The following is a 15,058-nucleotide window of genomic DNA, read 5'->3' as shown; positions in this document are numbered from 1 at the left end:
AAGCTCTTGTGCGTCGCCTGCCTCCACACCTCCAACAACAAAGCGCTTTGCGCTCTAGGCTGTGCGACAGAGTCAGCAAGAATTACAAAGAAGGACACAATGTTGGCGAAGGATAGAGGCGCAACATGGTGACCCTCAGGGTACCCTGTGACCCTCCTTAGTTCAACCAAATGAACTAAAATTTTAAAATGACACAACTTTTTGAAAAACTAGTTCATTTGTTTGAGCTAAGGAGGGTCAAAAGATACCCTGAGGGTCACCATGTTGCACCTCTAGCCAAGGAAGATCAAGCGTCACAGCATTGGAGCTGGCAAGGATTGGGCACACGTGTCTGGCGCTAGTGGTGGGCAAAGGTGCAAAGGATCCGGTCGAGGGCGTCGACGGTAGGGAAGACGAAGGTTTGGGTTGATGTTAGGGATGTCGAACCGGCTCAATCCATTCGGGGCTGGAGGCGGCGGGTGGTCCGCAGGCACACCCAACCTTGTCAGACTCGCCTACACCAGATAGCCTAGTAAACACTAAGTAGTGGGCTGGAGTCATCATTTTCACATTAAGGTAGTGTTTGGTTGAGATAATGGAATGTAATGGAATGTTTCTAAAAGCTGAGATGATTCTTGTGTTTGGTTCTTAGAACATAGAGAAGTGGAATGGAACCATATGGTTCCTCAAAAGAGAATATTCTCTCAATATGTCTAACCATCTCATTCTAAAAAATGTAGAAATGAGTTGGTTCCAAGTGGAACCAGTGATTTAATTGTTTGGTTCTTAGGATATAAAAAAATAGAACCGTTTCATTACATCCAATAGAACCGTTTCATTCCATTCCACCTCGCTTTAGAACCAAACACTACCTAAAACGTGACAAATGTTAGTATTTGGCTAATGGATACCCCTGCCCGTAAAGAAGGTAGTTATTTGGAGAAGAAAAAAATGATGGTCAAGCGATACAAAGTGTGCAACGATAGACGTCTCTTGATATTTACTCAGTCCGCTAAAAAATGAGTGCCCCGGTGAGATCTCATGGAAATCATATTGTATCGAAAACTCCATAAGAAGTAAAGAAAAAGCTTATTTCAAAGTTTACAACTATTCTATAAAAAAATACAATATGTTAACTAGATTATGTTGTCAAAACATACAGAATTTCAATTCCAAGCTTATACTTATTTCAGCCACATGTTTTAAAAAACTGAAAAGTTAATGAAGTACTAGCGTTTACAGTTTGCTATTGTTCATAGTTGAATTTGAGTTTAGTTTTTCCGTGAGGAAAACGAGTTTGAACTGTTTATTGAACTCAACCCCTCTCCGAACTATACCTGGGTATGGGTGGCCCGGCCCGAAGCCCGACGTCCTGGGGCGGGCTCGAGCCTCACTTTCCGGTCCCAAGCCCGTCCCAGAAGTCCGAAATGACTAAAAACGGGTATTTTTTAGGAAAAAACAGGTATAAAAAATCATTTATACATTCTGAAAATAATTATTTTAATGCTTGAACGGCCTATTTTCAGGTTTCGGGTTTCGGACCGGGCCGGGCTCGACCGTCGGGATTTACCTACCGTACGTACTTCTAAGTTATACATACTCCAAGGTAAGTTTTCACCGGTATTTTTCTCTCGAGAAAACAACGTGTGCTTTTAATCTGACGGGGAAACGCACCACACTCTACTGTCGCCGGCGTGCCGCTCGCTGTTTGGGGGGCGACGCCCTCGAGGGCGCGTCTGACAGCGACGGGGAGGCGCCCCGGCGCGTGCCACACGGCCGATCGACGCGCGCGCGGCCTCGAGCATACGTTGTTTCCCCGATTTCCTCCTACTCCCCGGGGCTCGAACGCGCTACGGAACCCCCCGCGACGTGACGCCCGGGCCACTCCATGCCATCCTAGTCGGAACGCATTCCAACGCAGCGCGCGCCGGGTTTGATGGGCGTCCACACGACACGACCAGCCTCGGCTGCACCGGCCGCGCGCCCGCGCCCGCGCCCGCGCCCGCGGCGGCGGCTCGCTTAGTTCTTTTCCTTTCCTGATCTTCTTCCTACTCTGGCAGGCAGACAGTCTCTGCGTGCGGGAGATGCACAAATATTACTCGTTTTGTTACTGGTGGTCGGTTTTGACCGATAAGCAGGAGGAGGGAACGTCGTTCTTCCGTGAATGGATGTATGATGGCTGAGTTGAAAACGTTTGTTGAACTTCCAAGTTGGTCTACACAGCATTGATATTTTTATCACCGTGAACGATCAATGCAACGTCCCTCTTTTCCACAAAACCAGGCATTTCGCTTTGGCATCAAACACAAACATCAAGTCGAATAAAATAAAAAACACAGACACCAAGTTATCTTAAATCACCAAAAGAGGTGGAAAAAGGATAGACACAAATCTGTTAACCATAAAAATGTTCGCTCCGGTCTCGGCAACAACCTACAAAATATTGACACCAAAGCTAAATGGCCTAACAAAAAGACACGACTTCTAATTTTCACTACGTGATCTCTCGGCGGAAGAAGAGCATTGTACATTTTTCTCAAAAAAAGAACGTTGTACATTTATTTTTTAATACATTAGCCGTATGGGGTACACTATTTTTTCAATAAACTGCTAATAAAAATATAATAAAAATAGTTGTATATATTGTGATTTAAGGCACATTAACCATTAAGAAACTAATATTAACAAGACCATACATTTACTTATGTATATTTCCATAGCCGTGAAGCCACCAATAAAAGAGAGCATACATTTATTTTTATACATTAGTGATTTGAGGTGAATTAATCTGTAAGAAAATATGAATAAAAATATTATACTTTTTTTAATATAATTAGCAATATGGGGCACATTTATTTTTCAAGAAACAATAAAACAGAACATGCGTATATTTAGTTTTGTACATTAGGGACCCTCAGCACATTAATTCTTCAAGAAACTACTAATAGAAAAGATTGTACATTTATTTTGATACATTATAAGATATTAATTTTTACAAGAAACTAAGAATGCAAAAGATCATACATTACTTATACTCCATCTGTTCCAAAATGTACGGCGTATAACTTTTGTTGATCGTCAAACTTTCTAAAGTTTGATCAAACAGGCAGCAAAAATATATTTGCATATACATATATACAATGTCAAACCAACATACTATGAAAATATATTTCACAAGGTGTCTAATGAACTTAATTTGATGGTGTGGATGTTGATATTTTTGTTATAAGGTTGGTCAAAGTTTAGAAAGCTTGACAATCAATAAAAGTTATGCGCACTACATTTTGGAATAAATAGAGTATATTAGCAATATGTGGTAAAAAAAATTCAATAAAACTAGATCTAGGAAAGAGGTCGCCAAGATGTGGTTTGATCAGAAGAGATCATGGACCATTGTCCACCTTGTTCTCCTTGAGTTTAGGACATAAAGTCCATGACTCCATCATCTGTGGTAGATCTTCCTTTCAGGACGCTCAGTAGAACGGGAAACCTATCTTTGGAGTTCGGAGTTGGTAGTGTGAAGCACACCTTGGCAGTGCCGACTTCTACTGCAACTACTAGGGAAGCACATGTAGCTCTTCTCAACGTGAAGGAAGCCTCGGTACTACTGACTTAAATTTGGCACCACCGACCTTGCTACCATGAAGCACTAAAGATATTTCCAAAGGAATTCCCTCAGAATTAGGTTAACCCGTAGTTGAGTCATAAGCAAGTTGAACTTCACTTCATCAATGAATTTTTACAGTATGGCATGTCATGTACTCAATGTGGATCTGATCCAACGAAAGGTCTAGGAAAATACTGTTAATCTTGATGCCACCAAGCCTTCATTTACTCTCAATTTTTAGGGGCAACCTAAACTCATTAGTCCCTTAACTATTTTGTGAGTAATCATCCAAAACTCATTAGGAGCCTTTTTTTTAAACTGATATAGCAATGCCTATTTTTGGTGGATATACGTGAATATAAAGTTTTGTGAATTTCAGTTAATGTTCTGCCTATTTTTTAAAAGATGGTAGAACAATGCCTAATTTTGGTCGTATATACGTGAATTAAAAGCTTTATGAAAATTAATTAGTGTAGAACCTATTTTTAAAAACTGCTATAGCAATGCCAATTGGCTATTTTTAGGAAACCACTAAAAACTATAGAAATCAAAATCTTTTCACGACACTTTTTCTATAGTTGGAAGTAAATACGTGATGTTTTTTTACGAACTCAATTGATGTACTTCCTATTTTTTAAAGATGATATAGCAGTTCATTTTTTAATATATGTGACTTTAAAGGTTTTATGAAAAGGAAATAAATTACCGTATATTTTTAAAGATGACATAGCAATACCTATTTTTGGTATGATATACGTGAATTATTTTTTTATGAAATTAATTATGGCACTGCCTATTTTCAATATGATATAGCAATGCCAATTGGCTTTTTCAAGAAAGTACTAAGAATTATATAAATCTAGTTCTTTTCACAGCACATTTTTTCTTTAGAATATTTTTTGAAATAAATGTGCGATCTTTTTTTCGGAAACCTAATTAATATAATTCATTTTTACAGCTAATATGGCAACGCCTATTGTCTGGCTGTATATACGTGAATTTAGTATTTCTTATGAAATTCAATGTGCTGAATTAATTGCCCCGACTGTATTCGGGACGAACGTAACAGCCATCTTCTGTTGTCCCTCTCAAGAAAGAGGACGAAAACAGCCACCCTCTGTTCACAGCTTTGCCTTGTGAGTTGTGAACGTAGCATTTTCCTTCTCCCCCCTCTTGTTGTTTCCCTCCTCAGACCTCAGCTTCGGTTACTTCGAACCTTGATAAAAGCCGGCCGTCCCCAACTCCTGGCTTCTCACAGACAGAGCACGCACGGCACGCACGCCCAGCAGCCCCGGCCGATACGCAGAGAGCGATAGAGGCGAGGCGAGGAGCGAGATAGGATTGAGCGGAAGATGAAGGCCAAGAACAGCGCCACCGCCGCCACCGGTGACAGGAGGCCGGTGATAACAAGGTCGATACTCCTCCTCTGCGCCTTCAGCTTCGGCCTCGGCATGCTCTTCACCGACCGGTGAGTCTTCCTCCCAGATTGGTTTTTCTTGAGTTCCTGTTCTCGGTTGCTCCGATCGCTTTCTCGGATCCATCTTTGCGCGACGCAATGCTCGTGGAGGCGCTCTGCTCGGCGAAGCTAATGTGCGATGGTTTGGCCAGGTTCGGGACGGTGCCGGATTTGCGGAACCCGGGGATGACGCAGAGAAGGCGGCTGGAAGGGGAGCCGAAGAAGATTGTTACTGAAGATTTTGTTGCCAAGGCGGTAGGGCTGACTAAACGTTGAACTAGCATATTCCTACTTGTTTTTTATTTTGATGTTACTTATGCTCATCTTGCCGTTTCAGAGGTTTTTATTTGTTCCGTGGTGACATTAACAAAAAAAACATGTTTGTAAACTTTGGCCCTATTTATTTGCCATCACGCAGAAACGACTGCCAACACCCCTTGATAGCATCTGTTTTTGCCGCCTGATTTATTAGAGAGAGAAAAAAGATATAAACAAAGTTTTTGCTATAAAAAACAGTCTGTCGAATGAATTGCAGAGTATAAGGGGGTAATTACAATTATGGAAATCTGCAGTTTCGCCTGTGAAATGTGTAATTCTCTGAACACAATTTCTTGATTTCAGAAACCCAGTAATGACAGGGATGTGATGGGGGAAGTGTCAAAGACTCATGAGGCCATACAGTAAGTTAACTCGGATCCTGAAAAACGTTCTGAACCTTATTACTACCACTTTTCATTGTCCATTGGGAACCTAATTGGGATATGCTAACGTTTTGCGTCTAGGTATTTGGACAAGTCAATTGCCACACTACAGATGGAGCTGGCAGCAAGGCGCAGCAAGCATGAGCTGCTTGGGATTGCAGATGGAACAAGGCAGGAACGGAAAAAGGCTTTTGTCGTTATCGGGATCAATACCGCCTTCAGTAGCAAGAAGCGACGGGATTCTGTCAGGGAGACCTGGATGCCTCAAGGTTCATACTACTACACTGAAATGCTACCTGATTGTTTCCTTGTATTGGCTTAGCTATTTGTTGCTGAATTTCTTATTCTTAGTTAGATCCAATGCAGAGGGATATATATTTAATCAAGTAGGTTGGTGTTGCGTAGCTAACGAGGAAATAGAATCAATTGAGTAGGATTATTTTTCGTCACAGGAAATAAAATTATTTGAGTAGGATTATTTATCATCGTAGTTGTCTCGATTATACTATTACTCCGTACTACAATTTTCTGCATGCGTAGCTTCGGCTAAAAGTTGAGCTCTTTGTGCTGGGATGGATCATTTTTTCGGCTGACAATTACTTCTACTCTGTTGTGCCTCGTATGCTCACAGCATGTAAAACTCACTACATATTTCACGTTGCTATTTATCAGGCGAGAAACTCAAGAAATTGGAAGAGGAAAAGGGGATTGTCATTCGATTTATGATCGGGCATAGGTAAGGTTTCGAAAGACTTCTGTCGTTATTCATTTTGCTCAAACTCTGAAGGACAAATATAACCCAACCTTGCAATAGATTCCAATGCTAATAGTTCTGAACTACAGTATTTAACTTTGACAAAAGTTTGTACCGCGCAGGATTTTTTTCTGTTTGTTTTTGTTTTAGGCATCCTTGGCAGAGGGTGTTATGTACAAAATTTACCACTTATTTCCCAGAGTCATGGATTTAAATATGCTGACTGAAGTACTAACTGGTGTTTATGCTTTACAGCACTACATCGGACAGTGCCCTTGATAAGTCTATAGATGAGGAGGATGCTGTTTATCACGACTTCCTTAGGCTGGTATGGTTGTCTGCAAATGCTGATTTGCATCATTCTTTTCCCCTCTCTGCCAAACTACAATCAGCCAAATCTTCTTGCCACCAGTGATTTGGGGCATGTATCCGTACTGAAGTTAATTCTGATGAAACCATACATGTATGTAGGACCATGTCGAAGGATACCACAAGCTATCTGCGAAAACCAAGACATTCTTTTCCACTGCTGTGGCCTCATGGGATGCAGACTTCTACGTCAAGGTTGATGATGATGTTCATGTAAACCTAGGTATGCTGTTGTAAATGTAAATAAGCCTTCTGAAATCTCAATCATTTTGGACCTTGGAGAGAATTAACTGGTTTATGTGGTGCAGGAATGTTCATCACAACTCTTGGCCGGCATAAATTGAAACCGCGGGTCTACATTGGTTGTATGAAGTCAGGACCAGTTCTTTCCGACAAGTAATTTTTCTGAAAACACCATGTAGCTAATGTTGGAGCACCAGTGCATCATATTGTACAGATACTAAAAATTTCATTTCACTGTGCTTTTCTTCAGAAATTCGAAATACCATGAGCCTGAGTTCTGGAAGTTTGGAGAAGACGGGAACAAATACTTCCGCCATGCCACCGGGCAGATATATGCCATCTCAAAGGACCTTGCCACCTACATCTCAGTCAACCAGTAAGACTAGACAACATTCGTGCTCATTCAGACAATATTTCCATTTGATGGGTTGCTACTGATGCTACTGTGTTCATCATATCACCCAGGCCCCTACTGCACAAATACGCAAACGAAGACGTGTCGCTGGGAGCATGGTTCATCGGGCTAGATGTGGAGCACGTCGATGACAGGGACATGTGCTGTGGAACACCACCAGGTCAGTTTCTTCAGTTGCTCCGTATGCCATGCACTATCTCTGAAGATGACCATGTCGCAAGTTTATATCTGAAACTGTTTATGTCACTAGTTTGCATCTGAAACTGTTTATATCCCAGATTGCGAGTGGAAGGCACAAGCAGGGAACGTCTGCGTAGCATCGTTCGACTGGCGGTGCAGCGGGGTCTGCAACCCGGTCGAGAGGCTGAAGTATGTGCACTCGAGGTGCGGCGAAGGAGACGAGGCAATCTGGGGCGCCTCAATCTGACAAGATGAAAACTAGCAGCTATTCACTGGCTTGCTGGCAAGAGAAAGTATGATTTAGGAGTCCGGTCCAGGTATAGCCCTAAACTATGAAGATCATAGCTGCCTCTAGTAAGGCTCTCCGAGTGTGAGCTCAGATCAAAATGGGGAGAGGCGAAGAGAAGAAAAGACTTGCATATCTGATAAAGAAACATGGGAATACTGGACGGACACACCATTTCTTTTTTCTTTCTCTCTTGTGTATCTTGTTGAGATAGAGGTTTACTGCCATACAGATGCAGGGGTTTGTTTGGAGTATACATGATGATTTTCATGGTACATAAACAATAATATTCCATTCGACTGACGCATTCATCTAGCATGAAATCATCGTTAAACCAGTTCAAAGTTCGAACAGAGCTTGGTGTGTGTATGCCAAAAGGTTGATGGACTGCATGCGCATGAAGGACCAGGCTCTTGTGGTTTTGCATCTGGCTGTTGCTGATCACCGACTCAGGGCACCATCCTCTGCGTTGCCCAGGCTCCTGGAAGTAGTTGCCCTGAAGCATGGACCACCATGGAAGTGGTACAACAGCTCCAGGAGCAAAGCACAGGACATAGTCGGGAACGGTCATGTTCAATGCGTGCAGCTTCACCGATGCCAGCAGCGTCCTCCTTCAGTGGCTAGTAATCTCGTATGCCACTGTTGCCAGGTAGGGTGTTGTGGCATGTTCAACTACATGCTACATCCATTTTGGCGGGTTTCTATCTTTGTCTTTTGTCCGGCGTGTTCAGCGGCCTTAGGTAGATGCTGCTACCATCTTGGTAATCTGTGTATCTCTTTGAAAAGATATGAGATCACAACTGCTTCTTCTCCAGCTTTCTGTTTTGCTCTATATAAGGATACACTCTCTGGTACTGTAATATAGCCCATAGAAGGTGCCTCAGAGAGAACTCAGGCCACAGAGGGGCTGGGCTCTGCAAATGGCTAAACGTCGTCTGCCACAGAAGGAAATTGCTCAGTCGAGCCTCACCTGAAGTGCGGATCACGATGTCAGGATCTGGGCATCCATCGCTATACATATGCCGATCCAAATCGGCCACTGAAACATCTGGATGTACACCATTATTTGCATCTTGGCCATTACAGTTGCCTGAGTACTCTCTTTGTGCAATATTCCTTCGTTCTGCACAAAGCTTGTTAACAGCATTCACAATCTCAGAAGTTGAGTTGTATGGCATGCAAACAGAGAACACTAATCCTGTGTTTTGAGCGGTGCTTGCCATCAGCTTCTGAGCTGCTAACTTTACGGGTTCGCTTAACAGGTCCAAGTCCCCCCAGAAGTTGATCTTACAGTTCACCTTGTTGATGACACCTCTGTTTTCCAATAGCTCATTGATCTTTTCCTCCATTAACTCCATCAAAGACTGAACCTCACTTGGGTCTCGCTTAAAATTGTCGATACTAAATGCATAAACAGTAATATACTTCACACCCATTTCATAGCAGTAGAGAAGACTTGCAGTTAGAGCGGAGAACCCCATCCTGTGACCAGTGCCTTTCTTGATAGTCCTGAATTTAGCATATCTACGGTTACCGTCCATAATAAACGCAATGTGCTCAGGCATTGGGCCATATGAATGGACTGCTATGATACATTTGCGTAGAAATTTCAGCATAGTTGCAACAACACCAGTTGTCATGATGCCATCAGGCTTCTCCTCCATCTTTCGTTCCTAGTTCCTACACCAACAAGATAAAACAGAACTATCAGTGCCTTGCAATGTTGCAGAACAATTGTAGATACCAGCAGAACAAGAAGTGGTAGCTCTTTGACTGTTTGAGGGTCATAAATTCTAATAATTCTGACACAGGACATGAAAAACCCACTAAAACTCCACACCACTAACGTTTGTGTGGTCGGCATCTAGGCCTGAGGTTATTTGGTGGTCTTGGTTGTGATGTCTGTCTCGCGACCGTTGGTCGTCGTCTTGTCTTGTGTTCGGTTGTCTCAGCCCGTTCTCGGGCTTGTAAATACATTATTTCTATCAATGCATCAAGACGCAAGCTTTGCGAGAAAAATAATAATCCAAATCTGAAAACAAGATATGCATTACGCTTATGCCAAATTAAGTAAGACATACTGGAAAAAAAACATTAGCAACTGATGTTTTGTACTTCTTCAAGAAATGAGAAGTGTTACTAAGCCACTAAGGGTTATGTGAACCTGTCACACGATCTACACAAAACAACTCAGACCTCGTTCAGCACATAGAAATAAGAATCATCATCTTCTTTTTTGCAGGAGAATGAAGAATCATCTTGGACTATTAAAGATCTGTAACTCGGATGAAAGTTGATAGAATTTCCTTCCTACGGAAGTAAAGCTTGTAAAGAAAAACTAGGACTGCTGTGCAAACAAATTGAAACTGAAATGTAAGGCATAGAGGGGATTCGCAGCACCAAACTTCAATGTCGATTGGTAACATAAATCTGCAAAGTGAACAAACGATGAGATCCACCGGGGTCCAAAAGCTACTGTCGACTGCCTATCCATCACGGTCACGGGCGTAACTAACTAAGGGCTTGGGAGTCGGGGGTTCAGTTGAACCCCCAAAATTATCCAAAAATAAGCCGGATGGTCGATTGGAGTAGCCATCCAGAACAAATATTTGAATTAACTGCTCACAACAAGTAAAAAGAAGAGACCACGACTTTCCAAACAATCCAAGCAAAGTGAGGGTTCGTCACCAACAAGAGGAGTCGATCCGAGCCGGGATGAGTCTCCACTTGATGCTAGTGCAGCAGAGCGGGGCGGAGAAGGAGGGAGGGCGTCAGGGCCAGGGCTTCGTTTCGAGGTGGCGAGTTTGATGCTTCTATGGAAGGAGAGCTGGAGGAGGAGTGCGCCGCCGTGTAGTCGCGAGGACGGGGAGGGGTGGGAGAGGAAAATCGGGAGAGAGCCGACCGAATCGAGTGCTTCGCTTTATCAGAGAAGTCCGGGAGACTGGCTAGATGTGACCCCTAAATCTCCGTATGGGATTTCTTATACGGAGTACCGAAGATTTTCTTCTTAAATTTGTCATCTCCCAGCAGACTCTTAAAATCTCACCTCATATAATTAATTCATTCATATTTTATTCATATCCTCAGCCGTTTTTCAAATATCTATATTTCAAACGACTTGACTTGAAATTATATATTGACTAGTTAAATGTCCGTGCGTTGCAACTAAACAACAACACTATGTATAGTGTATATTTGCAAAACAAACACCAATAATTTTCTCCACTCTTGTCTATTTTTGACCTTCCAAGTGACATTCCCGAATATTTGCAGTATGAAATATTGTTGAATTAGAGCTACATAAAAACAACAAATACATATATTACTATTTTAGATCCACAGGATTGTGATTTTTGCATAGACCAGAAATCAACGTATTTTTTGACAAAAATTTATAGGCACATAGTATAAAGCTATACTGCGCTGGAAAAAACTCAGATTTGTTTCAAAAAAATTAAATATCATTTTACTACGCGCTGTTGTCCAAGAATTGGAAGTACAATCATTAATTTATTTAAACACCTCTCCCATTTTGAAAAATATCTGAAACAATTTTCAGTGACCTTGCCTGAACTGCTTAAGCGTGAATTCTTGGCCAGTTACTGATTGGAAGCACACTCTTATTTTTTGACATGCCGGGCATCTTCTTTATAGCCTCCTGAAACTGAATGCATGCATCAGCTGGAAAAGTTATTAGCATGTTTCAAACAGTACATTAGAAAATTAAGCATTGATTTACTTAAATATATTTGGCCAAGATCAATATTTTCATTCGTCGATAGTCCATTGCCAATGCTCATTGATTGAGGACTCTAGCCTTTTGAATGTGGAGTCAGGGTTATAAGATCCAGTAAATAAAGAAACAACATGAGCGGCATTACTGCCCAGAACATGTGAATCATCAGCTTTGAGCATGGCCAAACATTTGTTAATCCTATTTGTCTAAAAGAACTACAAAATGATGACAAAAAGAATACGGTGAAACAGTGCTTACCTGTCTGCAAATTTCATGTAAAGAATCAATTGCTCAAACAAAAGTTATATTTCAGCAGCTTGTTTAGTTCTTCCGGAATCCTTCTCACCATAACAAACTATTGGAAAGAAACCAACACATTTCTTTCTCAATCGGCTGAAGAAACCAGGTTGGTCTAGGCTGGTATACTTACACTGGAAACTAGATCAAACATTTCATTCTTAATCAATCACAAGTCAACTCAGCTGATAGAACATTGATGTTGATTCTTGCAGTTCAGGTGGGGTTTCCTTGTTCAGTTATTCTGAAATCCTTCTCACCGTAAAAAACTATTGGAAAGAAACCAACACATTTGCAAAAGACCACCAAGAATCAGCTTCCTAGAATGAGCATCATAATTTAATTAACTAATTTAATTAGCACGTGTTTCATTCTCATCTCTCATGCACATTCAGAGGTTCACAAATTCAATCTTGTAGTGCTGCAAAAAGGACATGCCTTAACAATTTAAAATACAGCAAAGCTGGGAGTTAGGCAATACAAAAGTATCATATAACTCTTGGTATAAAGCTTCAAACAAGAAATTTCTTTCCTTATTTGAGGTCACATTTTGTTGCACCAAAAAAGTGACTGTACATCTAGCTTAGTTGGCCACTCAGCTCAATACAACTCCATCCAGGTTCCTTCACTAACCCTTGCTTTGTTATGAACCTCCTATAAATCTGTTGCCTTCTTCCACTTCCTAAACAAGTGAGCATATTTGCCATTAGAACACAGTGATCAGAATTATGAGGCGTTAGGTTAAGTGATTCCTCAGATACCAACTCCATTGAAGAATTGGCACTATGAACACAGTGATCTTCTTGAAGAACCCCTTATAGCTAGCAGTACAATTGTACTAAGATGACCAGCTTTACATAAAAATTCAGTTATGTACATATAGTGCTCACTGCTCCATAGATTGTTCAATACCATATTCCATTATCAAGCTGCGAAAGCACTGAAGAACCCCTTGTAGCAGTACATTATAGCTTTGTTTTTAGTACTCCTACTAACAAGTAGCAAAGGTAACTACAGCTTCAATTCAGGTAGCAGATATTAAAGACATCAATTCACATGGCAGATAAGATGTAATGGTCTAGCAAAAGAATATATAGCTTATCCTATTTGCTCCAAGTATGAAATTGTTAGACCAAACCCACACTGAATATTAACACAACTAAGAGATATGACTATTTTTTCTGCAGTTTGTGTATAATCTTGATTCACAAACTCAATCACCAAGATGGATTTGATTGACTTGTTTATTCATGACCAGATTCATTCGAGATTGATCTTTGCCACTTCAGACCCAATAAAAAGAAAACATCCAAACTTGCATTAATTTTATCACATAACCTGATTGACCGATTTCATGTGCAGCAAGCCAATGATTGATTAGTGCAAGGGAATAAGCCGATTTACCATCATACAGGAGCAGCAGGGCGAGTGGGTCGGCGGCCGGCGGCGCTGGCGTGCGTGGTGGAGCAGGGGCTCGGGCCGACGAGGAGGATTGGCGGCACGGGGCTGCATCAAGGGCCCCGATCCCTAATCCTCTCTCCCCCTATCTCTCATGTCGGCCTCTCCCTCTCCCAGTCCTCCCGTGCGCCGCCAGGGCCAGGCGCCCCTACCCCCCGATCCAGTTCTCCCGTGCCCCTCCTGCTCCCTCTTCTATACTCCACCCTTCTCTCCTCCCTGCATTCTCCAATCCGGATCCCATGGAGGCCGCATACCCATGGATGGCTGCCCCGGTCCGAGGAACGGCGACTAGGGCCCCGAACCTTGAGGAGGAGGCCACCCCAATCCTGACATTGCCGGGGCAGGACGACGACGGGAGACCTCAATCGGGATGGCCGGCTAAGTCATCATCGATGTGCTTGGCCATCAGGGCGTTAATCGTGGTCAGACCCCATAGAGGAGTCAGGTGCGGGATAGGAGAATGGGAAGGGCGGAGGCAGATGAGGGTAAGGGCGGCGGGAGGTGAGGAACCCAGCGGCTGCTCGCTGCGACGTACGGCAGATAAGAGCCAAGGGGAAGCGGCTCGATGAATGGGGCGGACCGAAGGGGTGAAGGGAAACGTTTCGAGGGAGGGACGGACGACGTACCAAACTTGAAATTAAGCGGCAGTAAAGAAATGCTTATAATTAAAATCCAATAGTTTTTTTTCATTTAATTAAATAAAGTATAATTTTCTAATTTAATTACCATATTTTTTTTAATTATATAATATGTTGCAACGACTATTTTTTTAACGGCTCTTTTGCAAACGGCTATATTTTCAACAGCTCTTTTCCAAACGGCTATATTTCTTGATTTATATATATGTGAGTTCTGAAGCCATTGTCCATTGACTTTCTACCACATCTCTCAGCCTCCTCTCAAAAATGTGTCGTAGCTTACTTTGGCAATACGTGAGTTCGTCTGAGGAGGAGGAGGAGCGTGAAGACGACGGCCACGAACTAATGGTTGCTACGGCGGCCATAGTTCTCCATGCAAACACGCGGTTCAATGCTCGACGTCGTGGCGGTTCTGTGCCGAGTTGTAAGGTAATTAACCGTGATAGGGCAGCCGCGCATGCTAGATTATTTGAAGACTACTTCGTGCAGCATCTTGTCTATGGCCCCTCGTATTTTCGCCAAAGGTATGCAATGCGTACATATGGTTTTTATTTGCATTTGTATTATTCCTCTAGTGTAGAACTAATTACCTTTGTTCTCTCAGGTTTCGAATGGCTCGGCCGTTGTTTTGTCGCACAGTGAAAGCTGGGTAGGTACACGATAGCTATTTTGTGTAGAAAAGAAATGCAGCTGGAAAACTTGTGTTATCATCGCTTCAGAAGGCTACCGCAGTGTTCCGAATGTTGGTTTATGGTGTAGCAGCGGATGCTACAGATGAGTACGTTCAGATTGGAAAAAGTACCGCTTTAGATTGTATGAAAGCATTTGTTAGAGATGTTATTGAAGTTTTTGGAGATGAGTATATTAGATCTCAATAGTGCTAGATTGCTTGCAATTGGAGAGAGCAGAGGTTCCCTGCTAGGGAGCCTCGACTGCATG

At 42.2% G+C, this 15,058-nt stretch overlaps 2 protein-coding genes across 7 annotated transcripts; one reads left to right on the top strand and one right to left on the bottom strand.

Moving 5' to 3' along the window:
- The first annotated feature begins 4,743 nt into the window (after window positions 1–4,743).
- On the top strand, window positions 4,744–8,287 carry LOC100826583 (probable beta-1,3-galactosyltransferase 5). Its single transcript, XM_003576550.4, has 11 exons — window positions 4,744–5,054; window positions 5,195–5,297; window positions 5,664–5,722; window positions 5,825–6,012; window positions 6,416–6,479; window positions 6,753–6,825; window positions 6,969–7,089; window positions 7,175–7,262; window positions 7,360–7,485; window positions 7,575–7,684; window positions 7,803–8,287. Exons 1-11 carry the CDS (start codon window positions 4,939–4,941, stop codon window positions 7,949–7,951), a joined length of 1,197 nt encoding a protein of 398 aa, XP_003576598.1. The 5' UTR covers window positions 4,744–4,938; the 3' UTR covers window positions 7,952–8,287.
- LOC100826270 (dehydrodolichyl diphosphate synthase 6) lies at window positions 8,150–14,081 on the bottom strand. Of its 6 annotated transcripts, XM_010239933.3 has the most exons (3): window positions 13,428–14,081; window positions 11,559–12,705; window positions 8,150–9,670 (listed from the first exon to the last, which is right to left on the bottom strand). In XM_010239933.3, the coding sequence occupies exon 3, from the start codon at window positions 9,652–9,654 to the stop codon at window positions 8,785–8,787; it is 870 nt and encodes a 289-aa protein (XP_010238235.1). In that variant the 5' UTR covers window positions 9,655–9,670; window positions 11,559–12,705; window positions 13,428–14,081; the 3' UTR covers window positions 8,150–8,784. The 6 variants fall into 6 exon arrangements, with proteins under 6 accessions (XP_010238235.1, XP_014758306.1, XP_024319044.1 ...); XM_014902820.2 differs by lacking the exon at window positions 11,559–12,705; XM_024463276.1 differs by lacking the exon at window positions 13,428–14,081 and having other exon boundaries at window positions 11,559–13,398.
- Between the last annotated feature and the right edge of the window lie 977 nt (window positions 14,082–15,058).

This window comes from Brachypodium distachyon, chromosome 4, assembly GCF_000005505.3.
Source record: "Brachypodium distachyon strain Bd21 chromosome 4, Brachypodium_distachyon_v3.0, whole genome shotgun sequence".
Classification (NCBI taxonomy): domain Eukaryota; kingdom Viridiplantae; phylum Streptophyta; class Magnoliopsida; order Poales; family Poaceae; genus Brachypodium; species Brachypodium distachyon.
The sequence above is the reverse complement of the archived record's forward strand: the minus strand, read 5'-3'. Positions and strand labels throughout refer to the sequence as shown.

Bases quoted from the DNA above. Each gene is read 5' to 3' on its own strand.
- LOC100826583 (XM_003576550.4), top strand. From the start codon at position 4,939: ATGAAGGCCAAGAACAGCGCCACCGCCGCCACCGGTGACAGGAGGCCG. The intron at 7,486-7,574 runs GTAAGACTAGAC...CATATCACCCAG, and splicing joins ACCTACATCTCAGTCAACCA to GCCCCTACTGCACAAATACG. The intron at 7,685-7,802 runs GTCAGTTTCTTC...TTTATATCCCAG, and splicing joins GTGCTGTGGAACACCACCAG to ATTGCGAGTGGAAGGCACAA.
- LOC100826270 (XM_010239933.3), bottom strand. From the start codon at position 9,654: ATGGAGGAGAAGCCTGATGGCATCATGACAACTGGTGTTGTTGCAACT.